This window comes from Cyanistes caeruleus, chromosome 2, assembly GCF_971803275.1.
Source record: "Cyanistes caeruleus chromosome 2, bCyaCae1.hap1.1, whole genome shotgun sequence".
NCBI classification, from domain to species: domain Eukaryota; kingdom Metazoa; phylum Chordata; class Aves; order Passeriformes; family Paridae; genus Cyanistes; species Cyanistes caeruleus.
This window is the reverse complement of record NC_141702.1, coordinates 48,855,409-48,875,123: the sequence shown is the minus strand read 5'-3', so window position 1 is coordinate 48,875,123 and position 19,715 is coordinate 48,855,409. Positions and strand designations below refer to the sequence as shown.

At 40.1% G+C, this 19,715-nt stretch overlaps 1 protein-coding gene across 1 annotated transcript; it reads right to left on the bottom strand.

The window, feature by feature from the left end:
- Window positions 1-396: 396 nt before the first annotated feature.
- NUS1 (NUS1 dehydrodolichyl diphosphate synthase subunit) lies at window positions 397-19,506 on the bottom strand. Its single transcript, XM_023923997.2, has 5 exons — window positions 19,014-19,506; window positions 10,351-10,473; window positions 7,813-7,965; window positions 3,652-3,751; window positions 397-2,944 (listed from the first exon to the last, which is right to left on the bottom strand). Exons 1-5 carry the CDS (start codon window positions 19,393-19,395, stop codon window positions 2,854-2,856), a joined length of 849 nt encoding a protein of 282 aa, XP_023779765.2. The 5' UTR covers window positions 19,396-19,506; the 3' UTR covers window positions 397-2,853.
- Between the last annotated feature and the right edge of the window lie 209 nt (window positions 19,507-19,715).

The window sequence follows — 19,715 nt, the reverse complement described above, 5'->3', positions numbered from 1 at the left end:
AAAGGCTTCTTCCGCACCACACACTCACTTCACCCTGCTCCACAACAGGGCTGGCAGGAGACCCAGCACAGCTCATGGCCTAGGACTGACTCAGCAGCAGGGAGAGGAAACAAGCTTTTTAAGTAGCCAGGAACAAGTTAAGCAAGCTCACAGGGCTATCAAAGAAATATTTTTACAGTAAATGTTTTACTATGAAAGCTTTCACAAAAGCATCTAAGAAGTTGGAAGTGGTAGATAAAAAACTTTCCCAGTTGTTAACACTACAGAAAGCAATAAAGAAGAGCACAAAATACAACATTTGAAATTCTGTATTTCCCCAGAGTGATGTAGTAACATGAATCAGGCTACAGTGCCCCAGCTGAACTTCCAAAAGTATTCATGTATCACCAAAGCCTGTAGAAAGATTATAGTCTTTTATTGATTTATTGTTTTACAGATTCAGCTTTCAATAATAAAGTTCAATAAATCGATTCCCTAATCATAAAAACTCATTTTACACATTATGTACAGGTACCCAAACATGTCACAGCGATAGCACAGACCTTCACACAGAACAAGCTGGAGAGAGGCGCTAAGGGCAAGGACGTACATTCAGAGAGCAGGTCGAGAATACGCACAGTGCTTTTGGCACACCTCACTGAAGACTGCCCACACAGGGACAGTAAAATAATCCCAACTAAGTGATAACATGGATTAGTTCAACTACATTAATTCCAGGAGGAACACTTAATTCACAATTAAACTAGCCATCAGAAGAGATTTAAGTTGAATCAAATGCAGCTGAACTAATCATTTTAGTTTTATTAAGCAAACCTCTATAGACAAATTCTAGGCCTTGAGATCTGTCTCCAATATTAAACACAGCTTTTTAGCTGAGATATGCAGAAGTTTGAGGACTGAGGGAACTCAGGTACGAGAAGTAGTCTTTGGCAGTTTGATACAAATATAAAAAATACATTATTTTTGAGGGCTAAACTAAGCTTTTCCCATTACTGCCAGCACCAGAACTGCTTCAATGACACAGTAACACTTACATATTGGAACATAAACACAACCTTGCATTTTAATGAAACAAAATTCTTATTACAGATGAACGTCAATACTCCAGATACCCTTCAACAGGCTACCCATTCCCCACAAAGAAGTTGAACTTAACACTCAGTGAGTAAACTTGCCCATGTCAATGACAGAGCCCAGGAAACATTGCACAACTGTTCATCTTCTCAGCAATACAGGACCTGGCACACACTAGAGACCAGTCTACAAAGTGTATTCTAAGTATTCCAGCTCCTATGGAAAACTACTGTATGTTAAAACCCTTAGTTAATTTATTGAATATCCCTTGCTCTTTTCTGAGATAAATTTACCACAGATCTCTTTCTGTAACTGCAATCTAACCTTAGTATGATGAAAAACTGCAGCTAAGAGTTTATGCAATCTGCTTTATAACATTACATCAAGCAACAACAAGTTAAAATACACCATTTCACAATGAGGCAGACATTCATTTAAAATCTGGCAATTCCCTTTTAAAAACAGTTGTTTTCCCTTGTAGTGACATGGCTATCCCAAAGGAGATAAAGCCAGGCTCAGTTTGAAGAGTAGTGGGGGGGAAACAGGAAGCACTTCCAGAATGAAGCATTCAACAGTTCTGCAGCCTGCAGGGCACAAGGCTGCAGTATTAATGTTTGTCTTCAGTAATACAGATCTAACATATATTGCTTTTTCCAAATGCAGCCATAAACTTGCAATTTTAAACTGCTTCCAACAATAGGAATGTAACTCAGACATGCCATTCCATGACGAAGACCATTTAGCCAATATTTCTGCTCCATTATCTCAGTGCTGATGTACGGTAGGGCAGCTTTACTTCATCTTCCTTCTTTGTCCACTTCAGACTCCCATTCAAACTTCTAATGCTCAGTTTAGAACAAATAAAAATAATAAAAGGCTTAAGCAGACTCCCTTGCTGGGCACACAAGTACAAGCAGCAAATCACATTTAGCCATGGTAGCTGACTCAGCCCATTTTCAAACCTTTCAGCAAACGATGCCAGAGCCTCATCCTGCTTGTTACCTTGTGTGAGCATGTTACAGGGAGAACAGGTATACAAACAATACATAGTACTGTTTATGCTTATTCCCAACGGAAAACTGACCTGATGCTGAGAGATGCTGCATTCACTCAGGGCTGTAGAAATGCTTTCATTCCACCACTTAAAAAAACCCAAAACAACAAAACAAACAAAAAACTTGGATAGTGCAATGCAGACTGCCTATTCCACTTACCATAGAAGCTTCCATCTCTTTTTATGGAATCTTCTCAGTATTTCTAGACCTTAACACCTACAGCTGGCTTAGTCATCCCAGCCAAGCTGCAGTCCCTATTTCCAGTTAACCAAATCAGCTTCTCTAGAATTCACATATTACATAGTAAATATATCTGAAGATAAACCATTAGCTCTGAAATGCCTGACCATGAAGAATTAAGAAACAAAGATGGGAGTTCTTTCTTAGCTTTAAGGACCTTCACGGCACAGAACTCCTATTTACATTGTCCTGTAGATTTTACAACACTTAATTCTTGCACGTTCATTTTGACACTTGAATGTCAAAGTGAGAGCAATTCAGCTTTGTTTTAGTAATTGTCTTTTTCAAAGAGGAAATCTGTGAATTCCCCTCCCCACAGATTCTCACGCATTCACACAGGCTCTCTAGAAAGGTAAGACACTTTATTGAATTTTTTTGATAAATTAAGAAAGGACTATGAACCAGACTTATGGGTCGCAGGTGCTTGTAAACAGACATCAATTCCTTCCCACAGAAAGCCTAACTCCATGCACTCAGCCCGAAGTCACTTTCCCCAGCGCTGCTCACAGGCTGCATAGTGATGGAGGGCAGAGAAAAAGTCTTCATAGCTGATGTTTAGGTGGGAAGGCAAAGAACTGAGAAAGCAAGTTAGAAACATTAAAATTAGCTTTTATAAACACCACACTATTCATACAGCCACTCAGGATTATCACTAAAAGCAAGCTACTATCTGAATAACCTTGTGAAGTTGTTCTCAACATGGTTACTATCATTCAACTCTAACAACTAAACCAGTCACTCTAAACCAAAGCCTCCCATTAAAGCACACAGGGCCCTTCAAATCAATGAAAAGCTGGAGCAGCACAGGTGTGCCCACATATTTCAGTGCGTTATAAATGCTCTCAGATTTAAGGAGTTCAGCAAATCCAGTCAGTTCAGTTATTGCTAAAATTGAAAAGTAATCCAAAAGTGCGATATTCTTGTATTAACCTGTTTCGCTTACATCCTTAGTTTCCCTCTCAGAAACCTGTAAGCCACAGAAAATCAACAGTGATGGAAGGAACACTGCTAAGTGGGACTGGACCACAGCCTAGATGGAGACATAAGTTGTTCCTTAAACCTGAGGCATGAAGCCTGCTGTTGCCTAGTCAGGGCTAAAAAACCAACAATGAATTTTTAACAGTTTCCATTTAATAATTGTAAAATACCCTCAAATCAGTCTCCAGATACTTGTTTAGCTGGATCTCCTCTTCTGGCCAGTTCCATAAGTTATGTCATAAAGACTTGGTTAGCTAGACATTATTCAATCCATTGTGTTTCACAACATTTATAAGCAACTCACATGATTTCTGTCAGTCTGATGTGCCATGGAAGGAATCCTAATGTGCTGTCCACAGGACCAAACTTCAAGACTAAATCAGGATCAGGAAATCCATTTGTACCTGTAATAACAAGTTACACCAGGTTTTAATAAATTCATCAGAGGACTTGTTTCAGCTCTAAACACTAAGGCAATCTACTTTTTTACTAAATGCCTTTTTTTAAAAAAAATGAAGGTCCCAAGGACAAGTTAACAATTAAAAGCCCAAGAGGACAGACTGGTCTTGCAACACCTGAAAGACCAACTGAGCAAAAGCTTAAGCAGCCACTGCAGGCCCAGCTGGACTGTTATTTGTATGTGAGCTAGTTTTCAAAGACTTTCTGTGGAAGTAACAGCAACAGTTACATTATTTTGAGTAACAGCAATCGGATAAAACAATCCTGTTTTATCTGACTTGTTCTAGTTTTGCCTTGGCAAACTCCATTTTAGTAGCACAGAACATGCTATACCCTGAGTCTGCCTACTACAGTGCTTACTTAACTATGTGGAGCTGCAGTCAAGTAGAGTAAAAAGACTATTAAGCTTAAGAAAGTTTCACTGAAGAACACCTTTGTACTACAGACCATCAATAAAAAAAACAAACACACCTTGTTAGATGACTTGTCTCTCTCAGTATGAGACTGGACAGAAATTTTAAAACCAACTTACTATAAAATTTCAAGGAAACTATTGCAGCTGGCATCTTTCTGGTTAGATGAATGAGGAAGAATAGAGTAGTATGCCTTTTTCTGTTACTATGTGGACAACCTGACACATTCTAGGGCAGAGATAGATAATATCGATAAATTCCACTAGGTGCCTACACTCTCACTACCCATACCTTAAAACCCCAGCCAGTCCTTTCCCTCATGAAATCATCCTACTCATCTTGTGAGGCTGAAGACAATTAGGGACCAAACACCACTACCTCTGTCTCCCTTCCATATACTTCTGTAGTGCCTAAGCTACTCCAGGCTAAAATTGACAGACAGGAAATAGGCTTAGAATGAGTAGTCTGAGTCCAGCTTTCCCTGCTAATTCTAGCAAGTTGATTAGAGCAACATGTGAAAACCAGCAGAGCACCCCAAGGGGACCCAAGAAGTTAAACTGTTCCTCTTGCACCTACCTACCTAGCTCATTGGAAAAGCATTCTAGGAATCATAACCCTGTTTTGCTATAATGCTGCAATTAGTCATGATTACTGAAGGTAATTTCTTGTCACCCCTTCCACTATCCATCAATTCTGCAGGTTAAATGCAGGAGTGCTTATAGTGGGTAATGACTACCTTTAGCAGATAAAGTTTAAATAGCTGCTCCAAACTTCCAATGTTACTTCTCAATTCTTTACTCATTTTCTTGAATTAAAAAAAAAAAAAAAAAACACTACACAAGAGCGTTTTACAATTTTCAGATTAGTTGTAGAGAAACTTAACTTCGGGAATAACAGAAAAGGAAACTAAGGTCAGATTTTGCTCCTCCCAGATTTTGAAACTGAACCTGGAGATTTTTCAAAAAGTTCACATCCTCCCTCCCCACAGCATCACCACAATAGTTATGATACCTTTTATCAGAGGTAAACAAGCTATTTTCCCCAACACGTGCATTTCAAAGGAAGGATGAAGTTTTTATATAGGAGTGTCTTATGCCACAGTCCTTATCTCTCTTATCTATAAGTTAAGAAAAAATAGGCAAAGCAAAAGCCACTTATGCATTCAGAAGCTAGCATGTTAGTATGAAAGAACTTTGCAGGGAAGCTGTGAATATTTAGAAGTGGGGACTCTGGAGGAAGTGGACAGCTTTACTCATCAGCTGATTCAATAGCTGAGTACTCTTCAGCTGGTTCAGTGGCAGGATCTTCAACACTGCAATGGCTTTTCAAACAGGGAAAGACTTTCAGAGAGCCCAGTTAATGCAAACATTTCCTAACTGAAGGAAAATGAAAATGCACGCTGTAGTATTACTGCCAGAACAGCCTACTAAACGGCACAGTAATGTATTTTCCACTCTGAATCCATTTGTCTACCTAAACATAGCAGAGCTACAGATAATTTACATGTGGAAGCTCCCTCAGAGCTGCTAGAGTTACAGCAGTCAAGTTTAGCACATGCAAGATACAAGGATTTGGAAGCAGACTTTAAAAGACAAAGGAGGCCAAAAGACTTGCACACTCAAAGGATGGGAATCTGGCAACATCCCTGCTAGGTCAGGAGCTCTGCAAGGGGAACATAAAGGAATTTTAGAACTGATAACTCTACTCTTCTCCACATAGATTTTACTGGGCAACTTGAGTAGCCTTAATTGATAGTCATGTTCTTTGCTGGAAGGGAGATAGACAGCAAGCAGAGACAGTATTAAAATGCAGCTGGCACCTACTTTTCTGAAAACAAGCTGGTTAGCTGAGGCATTGCTCAGAAGAAAGTACTCTTACACTGCAGAAAACTCAAGCTATAAGAATTAAGTGCACAACTGAATTAAGAACAAGAAAAGCCACATGACAAGCTAGAATCATACCATTTTAGGACTAGGCTTCAATAACTGCACCCTAAACATGAACAAAAAGTTTAAAAACTACATTAACAGGTATTTAAATAAAAATGTAAAACTCCAGAGATTTATATAAGACACTATGAATGCAAACTTTCAGAATATAACTGTTCAAGTATTGCTTTTCAGAACATGCTCTCAATTCAGTAATGCACAGATGCTTACTTTCAATACTGTTCCATTAAAAATACACCCAAACTAAATTTGCCTACAGGTAAAACAAAATTTCAAAAGCTGCTGCTAAATAAGTCATGAAACAATATTTCACCTCCAACAATGTCCTAAACATTGAGTAAACAAATTAATAAGTAGCACACTAGTTATAGATATTATCCTTAATTATTAGCAAAATACATGAAGCAGCTTGTTTCAAACTTCATCATTTTGACAGACTAAATCTTTCTGTGCTCAGCTTGCATGCAATATTTAAAAAAGTTACCTGCTGATTTAAAGATTGGACCTAATACTTTTAATATATTCAGACAGAAGATCCCCAACAAGTTTGAAAAGCTCCAGTTAAGGATCACTGGCCAAAATACATACAACAGGTAACAATTGTCACTGGTTCTCCATTAGATTAGCGACTGTTCTGAAGAAGCGACTGTTAATTTCCTTTAATTGCCTTTGGGGTATAACAGAATAGATGTCCCAAGTTCTTCTTCAAGTGCCTTATTAAATACATTCAATAGTTCCATTATAGGAGGGTACAATTCCTACAGGGATGGAATTCAGTTTGAATTGGCCAAACTGGCATGGAGGTCCATTCACAGAACAATTCAGCTGACCACCCACATGAAAAAAATCAGTCTCTGAAGTCCAATTAATGGGAACCACACTACAGTAACATGCCAAAAGACATCCCAGTTCAAGTGTGCAATCTGAAACCTGAACCCTACCGAGCTAATTACAGCTGCAACTAACATGCACGGATCACCTAGGCAAGCTAAGCAACTCATTAGAGCTCCAGAGCACCACTAGAAAAGTGGATGCTAATTCTAAACTTCTTCTCCCAGGTGTGATATTAGGGCAGTCCTGCTCTTTTCACAACTATTGCATGTAGCCACACATCTCACTGCAGAATCAGTAATCTGCATGAATTAGTAATGAAGACAACTAAGCTAGTGTGTGTTATACAGCAGTAAGAGAACAGCAAGTACTGTATCATTTCCACTAGGAGTAGTAGTCAGGCGGCAGGAACAGCTTTAATCACTGTAACTAGATCTGGAAAAAACTCTGCCCGTCCATGTTTGCAGCTTGCAACTTGCAGGTAGTTAATGTAAGTTAGAATAGCCTAGTTTTAGGTAATCCCAACAGTACTTTTTCAAAAAGCTCACTGCAGAACATACCACAGAGGCTGTAAACTCTGAAAAGCCAAAACTGCAAATTAGCTTAAGATTTCTGCTAAAGATTTTTTCTGCTTAAAAAAAACAGCTCAAAAGGCAATAAACAAGTAAGAAATTCTTAACAGAAACCTAAAAGCAATAATCATAACTTACTCTAATAGACTAAGCATCAAAATGCATACATTCCAAGCAGTAAATCTACTAGTATCCAAATTGTTATTAATTGAGTCCTCTTTCCCCTCCATATTATACTTACTACTTAATAAGTTGTCTAACATATTCACATCCAGGTCTGAATGTGTTCTTTGCTGCTGTGCTACCAACTGACAGAAGTTCCGAGCAGCTTTGACTATGTCTGCTTTTCCATCTTCCGGAGACAGCACCTTCAATGTAGATTGGCAATTTAAAACTGAAAGTACAAAACATAGTTTAAAAGCAACAGAAATGTAATTGTTTTGCATGTGCTTTAGTCACAGATACAGTTAAAAGTAACTTGTAGTTTAATTTGTATATTACAACTAGTCACAGATATACCTCACCCGTCTCTTAGAGAAGTGAGCAAGAGTTTTCTGGATTTGCTGTGTTACTAAAACACAAGCTTAAGAAAACTGCTTTGAGAAGTCTTGTGAGAAGGGGTTTAATTCAGTCTTGAAACGTAGTTTTCCAGGAAATCTGGATTGGTTTTTATGCTGTCAGGCAAAGCACTAAGAAGAAAGGTGCTTGGATAGTAACTTAAAGAGGTTCAGAGAAAGAAAAATTACCCAACAAACTAATTTCTACCCTAGAAGAGGAAGGTGTTTTTAACAGCTACTGTGTACATTTGAATGACATAATGATTAAGCTGGGGGCCTCTCTCAATCTGATCACAGCATCTTGATGCAAGAGTTACAATAAGCATCTAAGATTTCTACACTGAAGCTTGGAACAAGATAATAATCCAGAATTCATCTATTCATCTGTAATTATATGTGTGACTTAAAGAGGACATTTCACAACAATAATTATCTTAATTCTACACTATTGAGAGGCAAGAGCCTTCCCATACTACATGACTTGCATCATTGTCACTTCTGGTAAGATACCCAAGAGGTAAACATGCCAATGAAGCTGAAGGTCACAGAAACTGACTTGAAGTTGGCTTGAAGTTAAAAGGGTTAAACACCAAAGTGTCAACACTTCAGGCTGAAACCAAACTTATGATAGTTATAACCAGATACTTAAAAATAACGTTTCTTAAAACTGCGGAACCTGACTGCGAAGGACCACACAGCACAGTCAAGATTCATAAGAACACCTAAAACCCCTCAGTTCATCTAGCCAAAACCCCAACAATGAAAATATTTGTTCCTTAATATTGTTTGATGTGCAAATTTGCATCAAATGTCCTACATTAAAAAAATATTTAACCTTATGCCTAAATGTAATACTTATAATTTTGTTTTTCTGAAGTGAAAAGTTGCAGATAATAATAAACTGGATAGATGTCAGTTTGTTAGTTTAAAACATGAAGCATCTGATCTGACTGTGAAGGCTCCTAAAAAAGAATGAAGAATTTTAAAAGAGAACAGCAAACACCTCTGCTTTTCACAGTTTCCAGCACAAAAGGTTCCTGAGATTTAAACGCACTCTTTACATCAGCAAGTCTGAGAAGTCTTTCAGTAGTTTGTTTTGTGTGAACATAAATATTCCAACTTAGGTAAGTGTAGCTAAGAATGCTGGAGTTTAAGACATTAATAGCCTACCCCATTTTCTGCTGGTTATTTCAACCTTCACAGGAAGAAAAAAAATAGCACAAAACCTGGTTCTTCCACATAAATGCTAGCATCTTAAGCTAAGTTGTTCATAACACAAGTTCATGCTACAATATTATACTTTATACTGGAAAATTGGCACAAAGGATTTTGGTATCTGGTCAGGTCTCATAGGAGAGGCAAAACTTGCAAGCAACATTTTAAATGCAGATAAATGTACCACAACTTGTGCAGTCTTTTCGTAAGTCTTTGAACTATGATGATCTTAAAACATAAGTGTTGTTTAGGTATTTTTTTACAAGACCTACTTAAATATTATGAGTCATAGTTAGGAGAGCTATATCAGCTCATCCCTTTAAGACAAAGGTCTGATTCAAGTACATGCCTGTGATTTATTATATTTTGAATAGACTTCTAGGATTTGTCTTAGGCAGCAGATAAGCAAATGAGTACTTACAGCAGATATTACTGTATAAGGAACATCAACCTTGAAACCTACTCCTGCTTTCCACATCTAACTACGCGCAAAAGCTATTGCTATTACCAAATTTATTTTTTCAACTTGTGCCCTCTACCCTCCTGATGGTATTGCACCTTGCCATGACAACCAGCAGTCTTGCTCTTTCCCTTTCTCCTTCCCACTTTGAGGTGTATGTTTGGAAAGATGGAAGCACACACATTGTTAACTTGACATTAGTCCCCTTACACTTCAATGCTTTTTCAACTCTCACCAAAAGAATTCATTTCACTGAAACAGTGGGGAGTGGAGCCACACTGATGCATTGAAGAGGTTGTGGCACAACAGTCAGGCTGAAGGAAAGATCAGACCACCCAGTAATGGTTATTACAGCAAGGAGAGATCAATGCTTTGCTGTTAGTTAACAACAAAAAAGCACAATGGAAGTTTAATACTAGACCAGGAAGATTGCATGTTTTCTGATAATCAGTTCTTAATGAAGAAAAAGGTCACTGTACATAGGAGATATATCATTGATATACAGGTATTTAGAGGCATACCAAGCCCCTCTTGTAGTTCATCTTACCTTGACCAGTTTTGTCGTGATTTGCAAATTCCACGGTGTACTTGGAGCAATCTAGTCCCAAGAGTTCTTGCTGCTGTTTTAAAATTTCATCCATTAATCTTGAATTATTCCTCTTGAAAATACCTTTTAAAAAAAAAAAATAACATTGTGTGTCAGCCAACTCCTATAAGGGATGTTACAAAATAAATCTGACACTAGACAAGCAGAAAAAACTAGTCAGTACTGGTTTCAGACTGGAGTTCACAAGTGCAGATAAGAATTCAAAGTGAATGCTACTGCACATGACTAATTTGAGTGACCTTGGAAAAACAAATCATGTGCTTTTGTTTTTCTTTCACCCAGCCTGATTTAAGCAGCAACTTGCAACTGCGTAAGGGATAGCTTAAGACTTACTTCATTGTCCTTAGTATCCTAGAAATAGAGAAAGCAATAATCAGCAAAGAATGACCAAGCCAGATAAACACCAAATTTCTTTATTGCCCACACTGCTTTAGTCTCCTACTACTTATTGCCACATCCCTAAGGCTGCAAGCTAGCAAAGCAAATCACCACTAAATCAGCATTTCAGATCTCAGTAACTGCCCACTCTTAGGCCATCCGAAAGCTTGGATTTCCTAATAAGAGAATTTCGCAAGCTGTATGTTTCAAGGAGTTCATGCAGTCCCCAAAGCTTTTTTATACTTACATATTTAAGTTAGACACATTTTGAATACAGGAAATCACAAAAGCCTGCTTCAAACATACTTGGATTCCTGTACTAAAATAAATTCTAGGTTTTGAGAAACATAATTCTATTTCTAATCAAATACCACAGCAAAATCTAAATATTACAATTTAAATATTTACAATCCAAAAGCATGGCTAGGTATATTCACTCAGGAACTGCATAATGCTTTTATCACATGTATTCAGAGGTTTTTACTGAGCTTCATTCAGAAATCTTATGTCAAACACTTCCGCTGACCAGTCTAAAAATGCCCACAAATTAGCAAACTAATCTTACAATGCAGACAGTGCAAAAGACAATGTAAGACACACAATTTCATGATCAGGCTTAGTATTCAGTACCACAACCTGACTATAGGATCTGGAACTGCTACAGCAGTTCCCACATTGGTCAAACTGTATAACTGGATTAAGACCATAATACACTAGGAGTTAGTTTGCCATATGAAGTGATACAATGAATTTATTTAATATGCTAGCCTTTAGGCCTAACGAATTAGAACTTTTCTACAGGCTTCATCAGAGGTTTTAATAGGTGGCAAAGTATTTTTCCTCTCATCCTGGATACTGCCTGTAAAAATAAACTATTTGATTACAGAAGTGTTAGCGATGCTTATAATGGATTTCACGTGTTTATGGAAAAGCCAGTTGTGGTAAGGCACAAACCTCTACAGAAAAAAGTGTGTTAGAATACTTTCACTAAGTTTAAACTAAAGTTAAATTGCTGCTCTTTGTGTTCCTGCTTTCTGGGGTATACTTATACATAACAGAAATTGAGGATGCTTCTTTAAATAATATAGCTTCATACAACTCTGGCTTAGTCTGTTTTGTGCTGGGGTTAGCACAGATTGTCTTCCTTACTCCCAAGGTCAGCAGCAGTGCAGCCACTGCAACTGCTAATCCTGCAGCCTCTTCAAGGAAAATCTGTACAAGGCTGCATGTGCCTCACCATTAAGAGTCACTTGACTTCCATACAGTTTTAGACATGAGAAATAAAACTATGTTCAATATCCAGACAAACATGTGACATAATTATGAAAGGCTCCCAACCTGGAAAATAAGCTGCTGCTCTTCTTCCCCTTTTCCACCCAACACTAATGATATCAAATCCCTTCTCATGCAAGGTTTTTGTCTACTTCTGACAAAGACTGGAAGAACTAATTTAAGATTCCACACTCCAGCTCTGAAGTAAATTAAGACATTGAGGACAAGTAGAAGAACTGACCAACGTGTTTGCTTCTCAGTAAAAAGAGACATCAGATAATGGAATTAGTCCAGCTCCAAAGTGAAGGTTCTTAACACACACAACAGATACAGAAGACTTGCTAAAGAAATGTGTTCTTAAGATTTATCTGAGTATCACCCTTCTATTCTGCTCATTTATCTCACCCACCCCCTCAGCTGTTCAAACTTGCAGACTGCATGGCTCTTGGAATAGTGGTTTAACAAATAGGAAGCTACTGTAGTTGTACCACATAGTTGCAGTATGCCTTCCTTGGAAAAGGCCTCCACACCTAAATTCCCACTGATCCACCAACCTTGACACATACACAGTTTTCCTGAAGAGAAGATCCTGAAGCACAGCAGAAGGCAGTAAAAATTCAGACCAACTCAGATCTTAATTAAAAACCAACAGCATTTGGGAATACTCCTTCAACATTTGTCTCTCAGTCAGTGCACAAGAGACTTATGAATGCTCATCACTGCTAACACAGTCCTGCCAAATGCAACGTTCACAGGCCAAATTCATATTCAACTTCAGTAATTTTACACGGTCGTGACTCAGCTATATTCTCCTTTCCCTTACAGTAACTCAAAACCCCATTTATCTACAAGACTCATTTTTTTTAAAAAACTTTGTAAATGCACCCAAGTTAGTTCTGGGAGATGCTGTTGCTTAATTTAAGCATGACAAATATAGCAAACAAGTGCATGAGTAGGCCAACTCAGTAGCAGAATTATGTGTTCCTAGGCAGTGAAATTTAACTCTTGATTCACTGTTACCCTTCAATTTTGTTCACAGTCTTCCACACAAGTGAAAGCAAGTCCATAATGTAATTTTAACATTATAAAAAATTATGGTTTGACAAAGGTCTATTAAGTTTTAGCAACAACTGTTTGCTGTTAAATGAAAAAAAAAAGCAGCACTACTCATATTTCTAATATGGAACACAAACATGAAATTGTCACTATTATTTCTTATCAGAAGATTTTCTGGTTTTGAAAAGCAGAAACATTTGTTCAGTCAGAACACTTGCAGCTTTGCAAGCTGGTGCAAATGTGCATATTCCTGCAAATGAAGTGTTCTAAGAATTACATGTATTTTAAGCACTAAAATTCCCAAAGCAAAAGAGCATAAAACTTCCTGTCTTGGTTTCTTTTAATTACTGAGAATTTGTGAGCTGTTTTCAGGGATACTACTTGTTTTTGTAACACAAACTGCAAGCATGGTGTCAGTCATTTGTTGCTGTTAGAGCTGAGGCAAACCAGGAGTGTTACAGCTTCCTGCAGCAGTCCTCATTACACAGGTCTTTTCCAGGGCACACACCTTTTGCTCACATTTACAGCAGCTACAAGCCATGCCCCTTTGCTTGCAACCATAGTGTTGCAGTATTTTAGGGTTAGATATTGACAAATTAAGTTTGTAATTAAGAGATTGCAAATTCAGCAGGTGTTGAGGTGACAAGGATCTTGAATTGGAAATGAAGAACTGACACAACAAGAAGTGCCAGAGAAGAAGAAACACCAAGTGATATCAACTATTTGCTTGTCTGACTAGACTACCACAGCCACCACCTGCTAATGCCCTTAATAAGGCCTCAAAGTTGCACATTCTTAATTGCCTTGCTTTTTAAAACAGCAGAATCTGGTAAAACACAGAAAAAGAATTGGCTCTTCCTTGCAAGAGAACACCTTACCAAAGTGGAGTCTAGTAAAGAACATATCTCCACAACATTTCAGTTATTTGCTTTCTCAACTTCTTTGCAGTGCTGACAAGGAAAGAGTAATAAGAACTTGTAATTGTTATCGTGTACTAACATTTTAAGAACATCAAATAATAAGCCACTTCAAAGAATGCACGTGCAAGAAACCGTTTTAGTACACGAACAACTTTTGCCTACATCCTGTTGGATCATGCTGGCTGATAACAGAGGAAAGCATGGCCATTACACTGGACCTCACACGATATGGAAAGCTACAAACAAATACCTCCTTTATTCCAAGAGTCTAGGAAAAAAAGCAATCCAATTTTGAATGTAGCTGAAGTCACTTAAATTTCAGTCAGATTAAAGCCATTTAAGACAGCACTAACCAAACAAAGAATTTGACTTATAACTGAGAACTTCACAGGTGACCATTCCTTCCACATTCTTCTTGGAGGGACATTCTGCACTAAGAGAGTAGGAGCTCATCAGCAACTGAAGGAGATTATACCTCTTTCATATTTTTCCATTCCTTTAAGCAGATTACCTCTACAGATGAGTGTTATCCGTTTAATAAATGTCGTCTGAGAACTCCTCTCAACTCAACATCAAATTTCAACTGCTGAATGTGAAATTTCACATGGATGAAGGCCCTCAGTAGATGCCACGTGTTATTGGTATCTCACAAGTGTTCCAGTGACATAAAACCACAACACAATCATCTTGCCCAGTAAAATGAACATGCTGTACACACAGAAGATTTTATGGATTGATCAAATCAGCTAAACTACCAAGTAATCTAGAAGAGACTAGAAGCCTACTTTGGGGCTAATGAAATAATTTCTTTTGCATACTCTAGCCTTCCAAAGAGTTTTTAAGATAAAAGCAGTCAGAAGTAAAGCAGTTCACTAGAAAGCTATAGCCAGGATGAGTAACTCCAAATTTTCAATACAGTCACACTATGGGCTTTAAGAAACCTTCAGCCTGAAGCATCTATCTAGGAGTCCAAAGTACCCATATGCCAAAATTCAGCAAGCTCCCAAAAAACACTCTAGAGTTGTCCTAAACTACATCAGGAAAGCTTCACAGAAGTAACACTCAATCAAACTCTCCCAAATGGCAAAACAACTACCAAAAGGAAGTTAAAGTATATAGCACTAGTAAAGGCTTCTGCTCCCCAGAAGGTATTTTAAGTGCTGTTATATGATTGTATTATCAATGCCTTCTGACTGCAACAATGCTGCAGTATTTCCTCAGAGATAAGGTCTTGACAAGGATGGCTGGATTTCTGCCAAGTAATAGGACTGGCAATACCAAAGTCAACAGAAATAAATTCTTGATCAAAAGCTTGAAACTTTAATTTGCATTATTTAACTCAGGTGCTCACAGCAGCATTAAGTTTATTATGGCTTTGTCATGCTGCACATCAATGAAAATTGAAAGAGCTTCCACACACCAGGGCCAGTAAAGCCAGGCCACCTCGGGTCCCTAAGCATGCTGAGGCAACAAAGTCTTAGTTCTGAGCCCTGCACAACTCCAGCCAAGTTACCTTTACAGTTACTGGTGCAGCTGCTGCAACAGAACAGTGTTAGCTGGAATGCAGCTACGTATTTTGATGCTGCAGAATACATGAACAAACTTCTCTTTTGTAATTTTGTAACAAATATAGAAATTCATTACTATAAACAAATCTTATCAAGCACTTCTGTGAAGAATTTCATGCTTCCCTTTCCTCCTATAGAAGCGGCAATTAACCTAAACTACTATATGAAAATATTTTGAATTTAATCCTTCTGCAGGAAACCGATACACTGCTTCTTGCAGAGAAGGCAACCATGGAAGCCCATGCTTGTAAATAAGGTTTCCTGTTGCAATCAAAAGAATCTCAGTAATACAGATATGCCGTGAAGGAAAAGAAACATACACCTCACCCACAGCTAACAGTGATCCAGAGCACTCATAATTAGTTTTCCTTCTTCACCACAGCCAGCACTAGTGTGGATTCTGACAAATCAATAGTTGGTACGTTTGTATGAACACAAACCCTCAACAGAAGCAGCTCAGCAGCCCAAAAGCACCACTCACTATCTGGAGTGAAACAAGTGCACACTCTAATTAAGGGTCATCCCCTGCTACTGATTAGGACAAGCTGTACCTGACTTTATTCACCTTCACTATTATCAGTGTTAGTGCTGAGAGTTACAGACTCCACCACCACTGAGCACCGGATTTAGCAACAGCTGCAACATCCTACTTAATGACAATGGAAATGTTGTATGCTCAATCAAGACACCCTAAGGAGCTTAGCACCAAAAGAAAGGCAGCATATGTGCTATTACCAGCAGTTACCATATACTGCTCTCTGAAACTGAAGTCAGTCTAAAAAGCTCAGCTGTGCACAAAACAGTTGTGGCTGCTATCCTGGACAATCCACTGAACGCGTGTGTGGAACATGATGTGTAAAGGCAGGCTATTCTCATCAACCCTGGAAGTTTGGTACAAGCCACAGATTTAAAACATTTCAGTTGCTCTGCCTTCTTCAGTTTTGCTCCAACAAACTGAAAATCAAGCTAGCAGTTAAACTAGCATACTCTGGTATCAGAGAAAAACAGAAGAACAAGCTACTGAAAAATGTGTTTTGATACTGAAATCATGAGGTAATAGCTATATTTTCAGATCTCAGAGGTGACAGAAAAATCTCTTAACATGTAACTTTAGAATAAAAAATTTAAATCCACACTCATCACACAACTTGCACTTAGAACAACAAAAACAACCAAACTAAAAAGAAAAAAATTCCCAACACCGAAACAAAAAATAACATCATTACAACATGGAACAAAAGTGAACAATTTACATATGTAACTTTAAAATGAATGAAACAATACATGGATACAGCAGCAAATGACTCTTTTTTTTTTTTTTTCTGAACTGCTAAGAGTATCAGCTTTTCAGGGGACAAAGTCTTGTAGTTTCTGGTCATCATATTTAGTCTTCTAACAGTCAGTCTTAGATCAAACTAAATTTCAACACATGCTGGAGAAGCAGTAGTAGGTTCTCAAAAAAGAATGTTTCAGACACTGCTATACCTCTGGTTCCTTACTGTGAGACAGGAGCTCAGCAACAGGGGCTACCTAAGCATTGTCTGGTGCCTTCTCCCTCCTCAGTGTTGCACAGTAAGCAAGATGAAAACCAAGACGACCAAGAAACATGATTCTCAGCTTGATCTGTTCATCAGTTCAGTTCTCATACATATAATTTGTGGAGCATAGTGCTGGAATCTAAAAAGGATCTAAGCACATATGTAAGATTTTAGGCAATATTGCCCATAACTTATTTGAGGTTTGACACACGTTAAAGATCCCATACAATAAAAATGTCTCTCTTCAAGCTATAAGGGAAACTCTCTCCCCCTTCCTTGGTACTGTTAGTTCTGCAGCATTTCACCTGGTTGAATGCTTTCCAAATTGGGAGTAAAAACTGACAACATATAAATGACTTTTCAGAAGGTGCTGTTCTCTGTGTGCTTGAGATGTTATACAAATAGTTTATATCATTCTTTGACCTCCAAACAAGGAAGTGTTCTCCCTCTGAAATACAACATAACCAAGTTCCACAACAGCCCTGCACAGATGGTCAGTTTAAACTGCTAAGTGACTGGTATTAAGCCCAGTTTCTCATAATGATCTTAGAGAATTTAGTGAAAGTCAAGTCTTCTGAGTCTTTTATCACATAGGCAGGATCAACCATGAAACAAAACTACAAGTAGTGATGGTTTAAAACAAAGCAAAAAATTTTAAAAAAATCACAAATGTCTATGCTCGAGGAAAGGCCTGTAGAGTTCAGATGCTTTTGCACACTTGATGACAAAAGATTTCACCTACTTACGTGGCATGCACTGCTGGGCATTTCCTGAAAGAGTACTAGAAGACAACTGTACTTGAAGCCTGGTAGAACACAGTTGAACACAGTTCACCTGACCTGCAGGATACCTCTAAACAGCCATTGGAAGTGGCTCAAAACAAGCTGAAGCCTGGTCTCCTACAGTCTCACCCCTCACAGCAAGAGTACAGGGATCTTCAGAATGAAGATTTTTTTTTCCTCTGCAGAGGACAGAAACAGGACACAGTCCATGTCATGTATTGCTAGCCCTTCTGAGTTGACAGCTTGTCCAATACAGGTTAGAGATCCTATCTCAACAGCTGGACAGAAAGTATCACCAAAGAATATCCTGAATATGGCTCGTTTTAACTCCCCACTAGGAAAGGACAGGCATGAGGAAGCCAGATTTGTTCCATGATTTCCTCACAGTATGTGAAATCCAGACTCTGAGCTTATCTTTATGATAGTCAGTGACGTGGAATCAACTTACCTCCAAGAGCCAGAGTTCAATGATCTTACACCTGAGATGCAGTAATAAATAAAATCACACAGCAGACATGAAAAAACACCAGTTTCCAGAAGCACTGGCTCAACTCAAGAGTCAACTCAAATGCCAAGCAGCACCAAATGCAGATCATGTAATTTAACTTCACAATACAGACAGCACGCAGGACATACATGCTTACGTTTAACCACTCATCCATCCTGTTTCTTCACACAGGAGTACATGAAAATAGAAGGCTACTTTCATTCATCCACTCATGGAGGTTCAGCCCTAGCTCATAAACCGCACTCATAAGAGCAGGTAGCCTGAAGCTCTTCCCTACTGACAGTCCCTGCCCTACACTTTCAGATGTCAGCGGTTCCTGACAACCCACGGATGTGGTTGGGTCGCGGCTCATCGCGACACGGGAGCTGGGCCATTGGGCCATCCCCCAGGTCCCCCAGTGACAGAGGCTCTGAAGTGGCCAAACAGTTCCAGATGATGGGAAAGGAGCTGTCAGCAGAGAGGTTAGCACCGGACTTGGGAAGACCCCAGAACAGCGCGGCCCTCGGGCTCCACGCCAGGAAGCGCTCCCAGGACGGGCACCGCCCGAGACGGGGACTTGGGGCACCGCGGCCGCCGCTCACCGTTGTGGTCGTAGACGCTGACGTAGGAGATGCCCACGGCCATGCACCACACGACCAGGCTGGCCATGTCCGCGTAGCTCGGCTCATCCTCGGTCACCACCAGCCCCACGTGCACCGGCAGCTTCCGCAGGGCGCGCCCGTCCGCGCGCCACCGTTGCCGTCCGCGCGCCGCCGCGCCGTGCGCGGGTCCCCGCCGCCGCCAGGCCGCGCGCGCCTCGCGGAACCCGAGCGCGCGGGCGGCGGGTGCCAGCAGCGCGCAAGAGGTGGCGGCGGCGGCGGCCGCGCGGCCACGCAGGCACGCGAGTAGCGCGCGCTGCAAGCAGAGCAAGGCGCGCACCAGCGCGTGCAGCGCGCGCCACGCCAGACCGCCCGCCCCGCTCATGGGACCGACCGACAGGAGCGCGCGGGGCCCGCGGGGGAGCGGCGGGGGAGCCTCAGCCGCTGCGCGCCGCCCGCCTCGCCATCCCTTCACGGAGCCCGCGTCCCCCGCCCGGCAACCGCCAGCGCCGCCATCTTCCCGCCGCCCCGCCTGATCTTTCACCTCTCAACCCGCCACACGCGAGCCACCCGTTGGCCGCCGGGCGGGACAACGTCGCTTCCGGAGCGGAGCGACGAATGACGTGGCGCGAGAGAAGGGGAGGGCGGGGCCAGGGCAGGAGGCGGGGCTGGGTGCGGTGAGGGGCGGGGCCGCGCCCCCTGGCG

Bases quoted from the DNA above. Each gene is read 5' to 3' on its own strand.
- NUS1 (XM_023923997.2), bottom strand. From the start codon at position 19,395: ATGAGCGGGGCGGGCGGTCTGGCGTGGCGCGCGCTGCACGCGCTGGTG. The intron at 10,474-19,013 runs GTGAGCGGCGGC...TTTTTTTAAAAG, and splicing joins CAGCGTCTACGACCACAACG to GTATTTTCAAGAGGAATAAT. The intron at 2,945-3,651 runs GTGAGTTGCTTA...TTGCTTTCTCAG, and splicing joins ATCAGACTGACAGAAATCAT to TTCTTTGCCTTCCCACCTAA.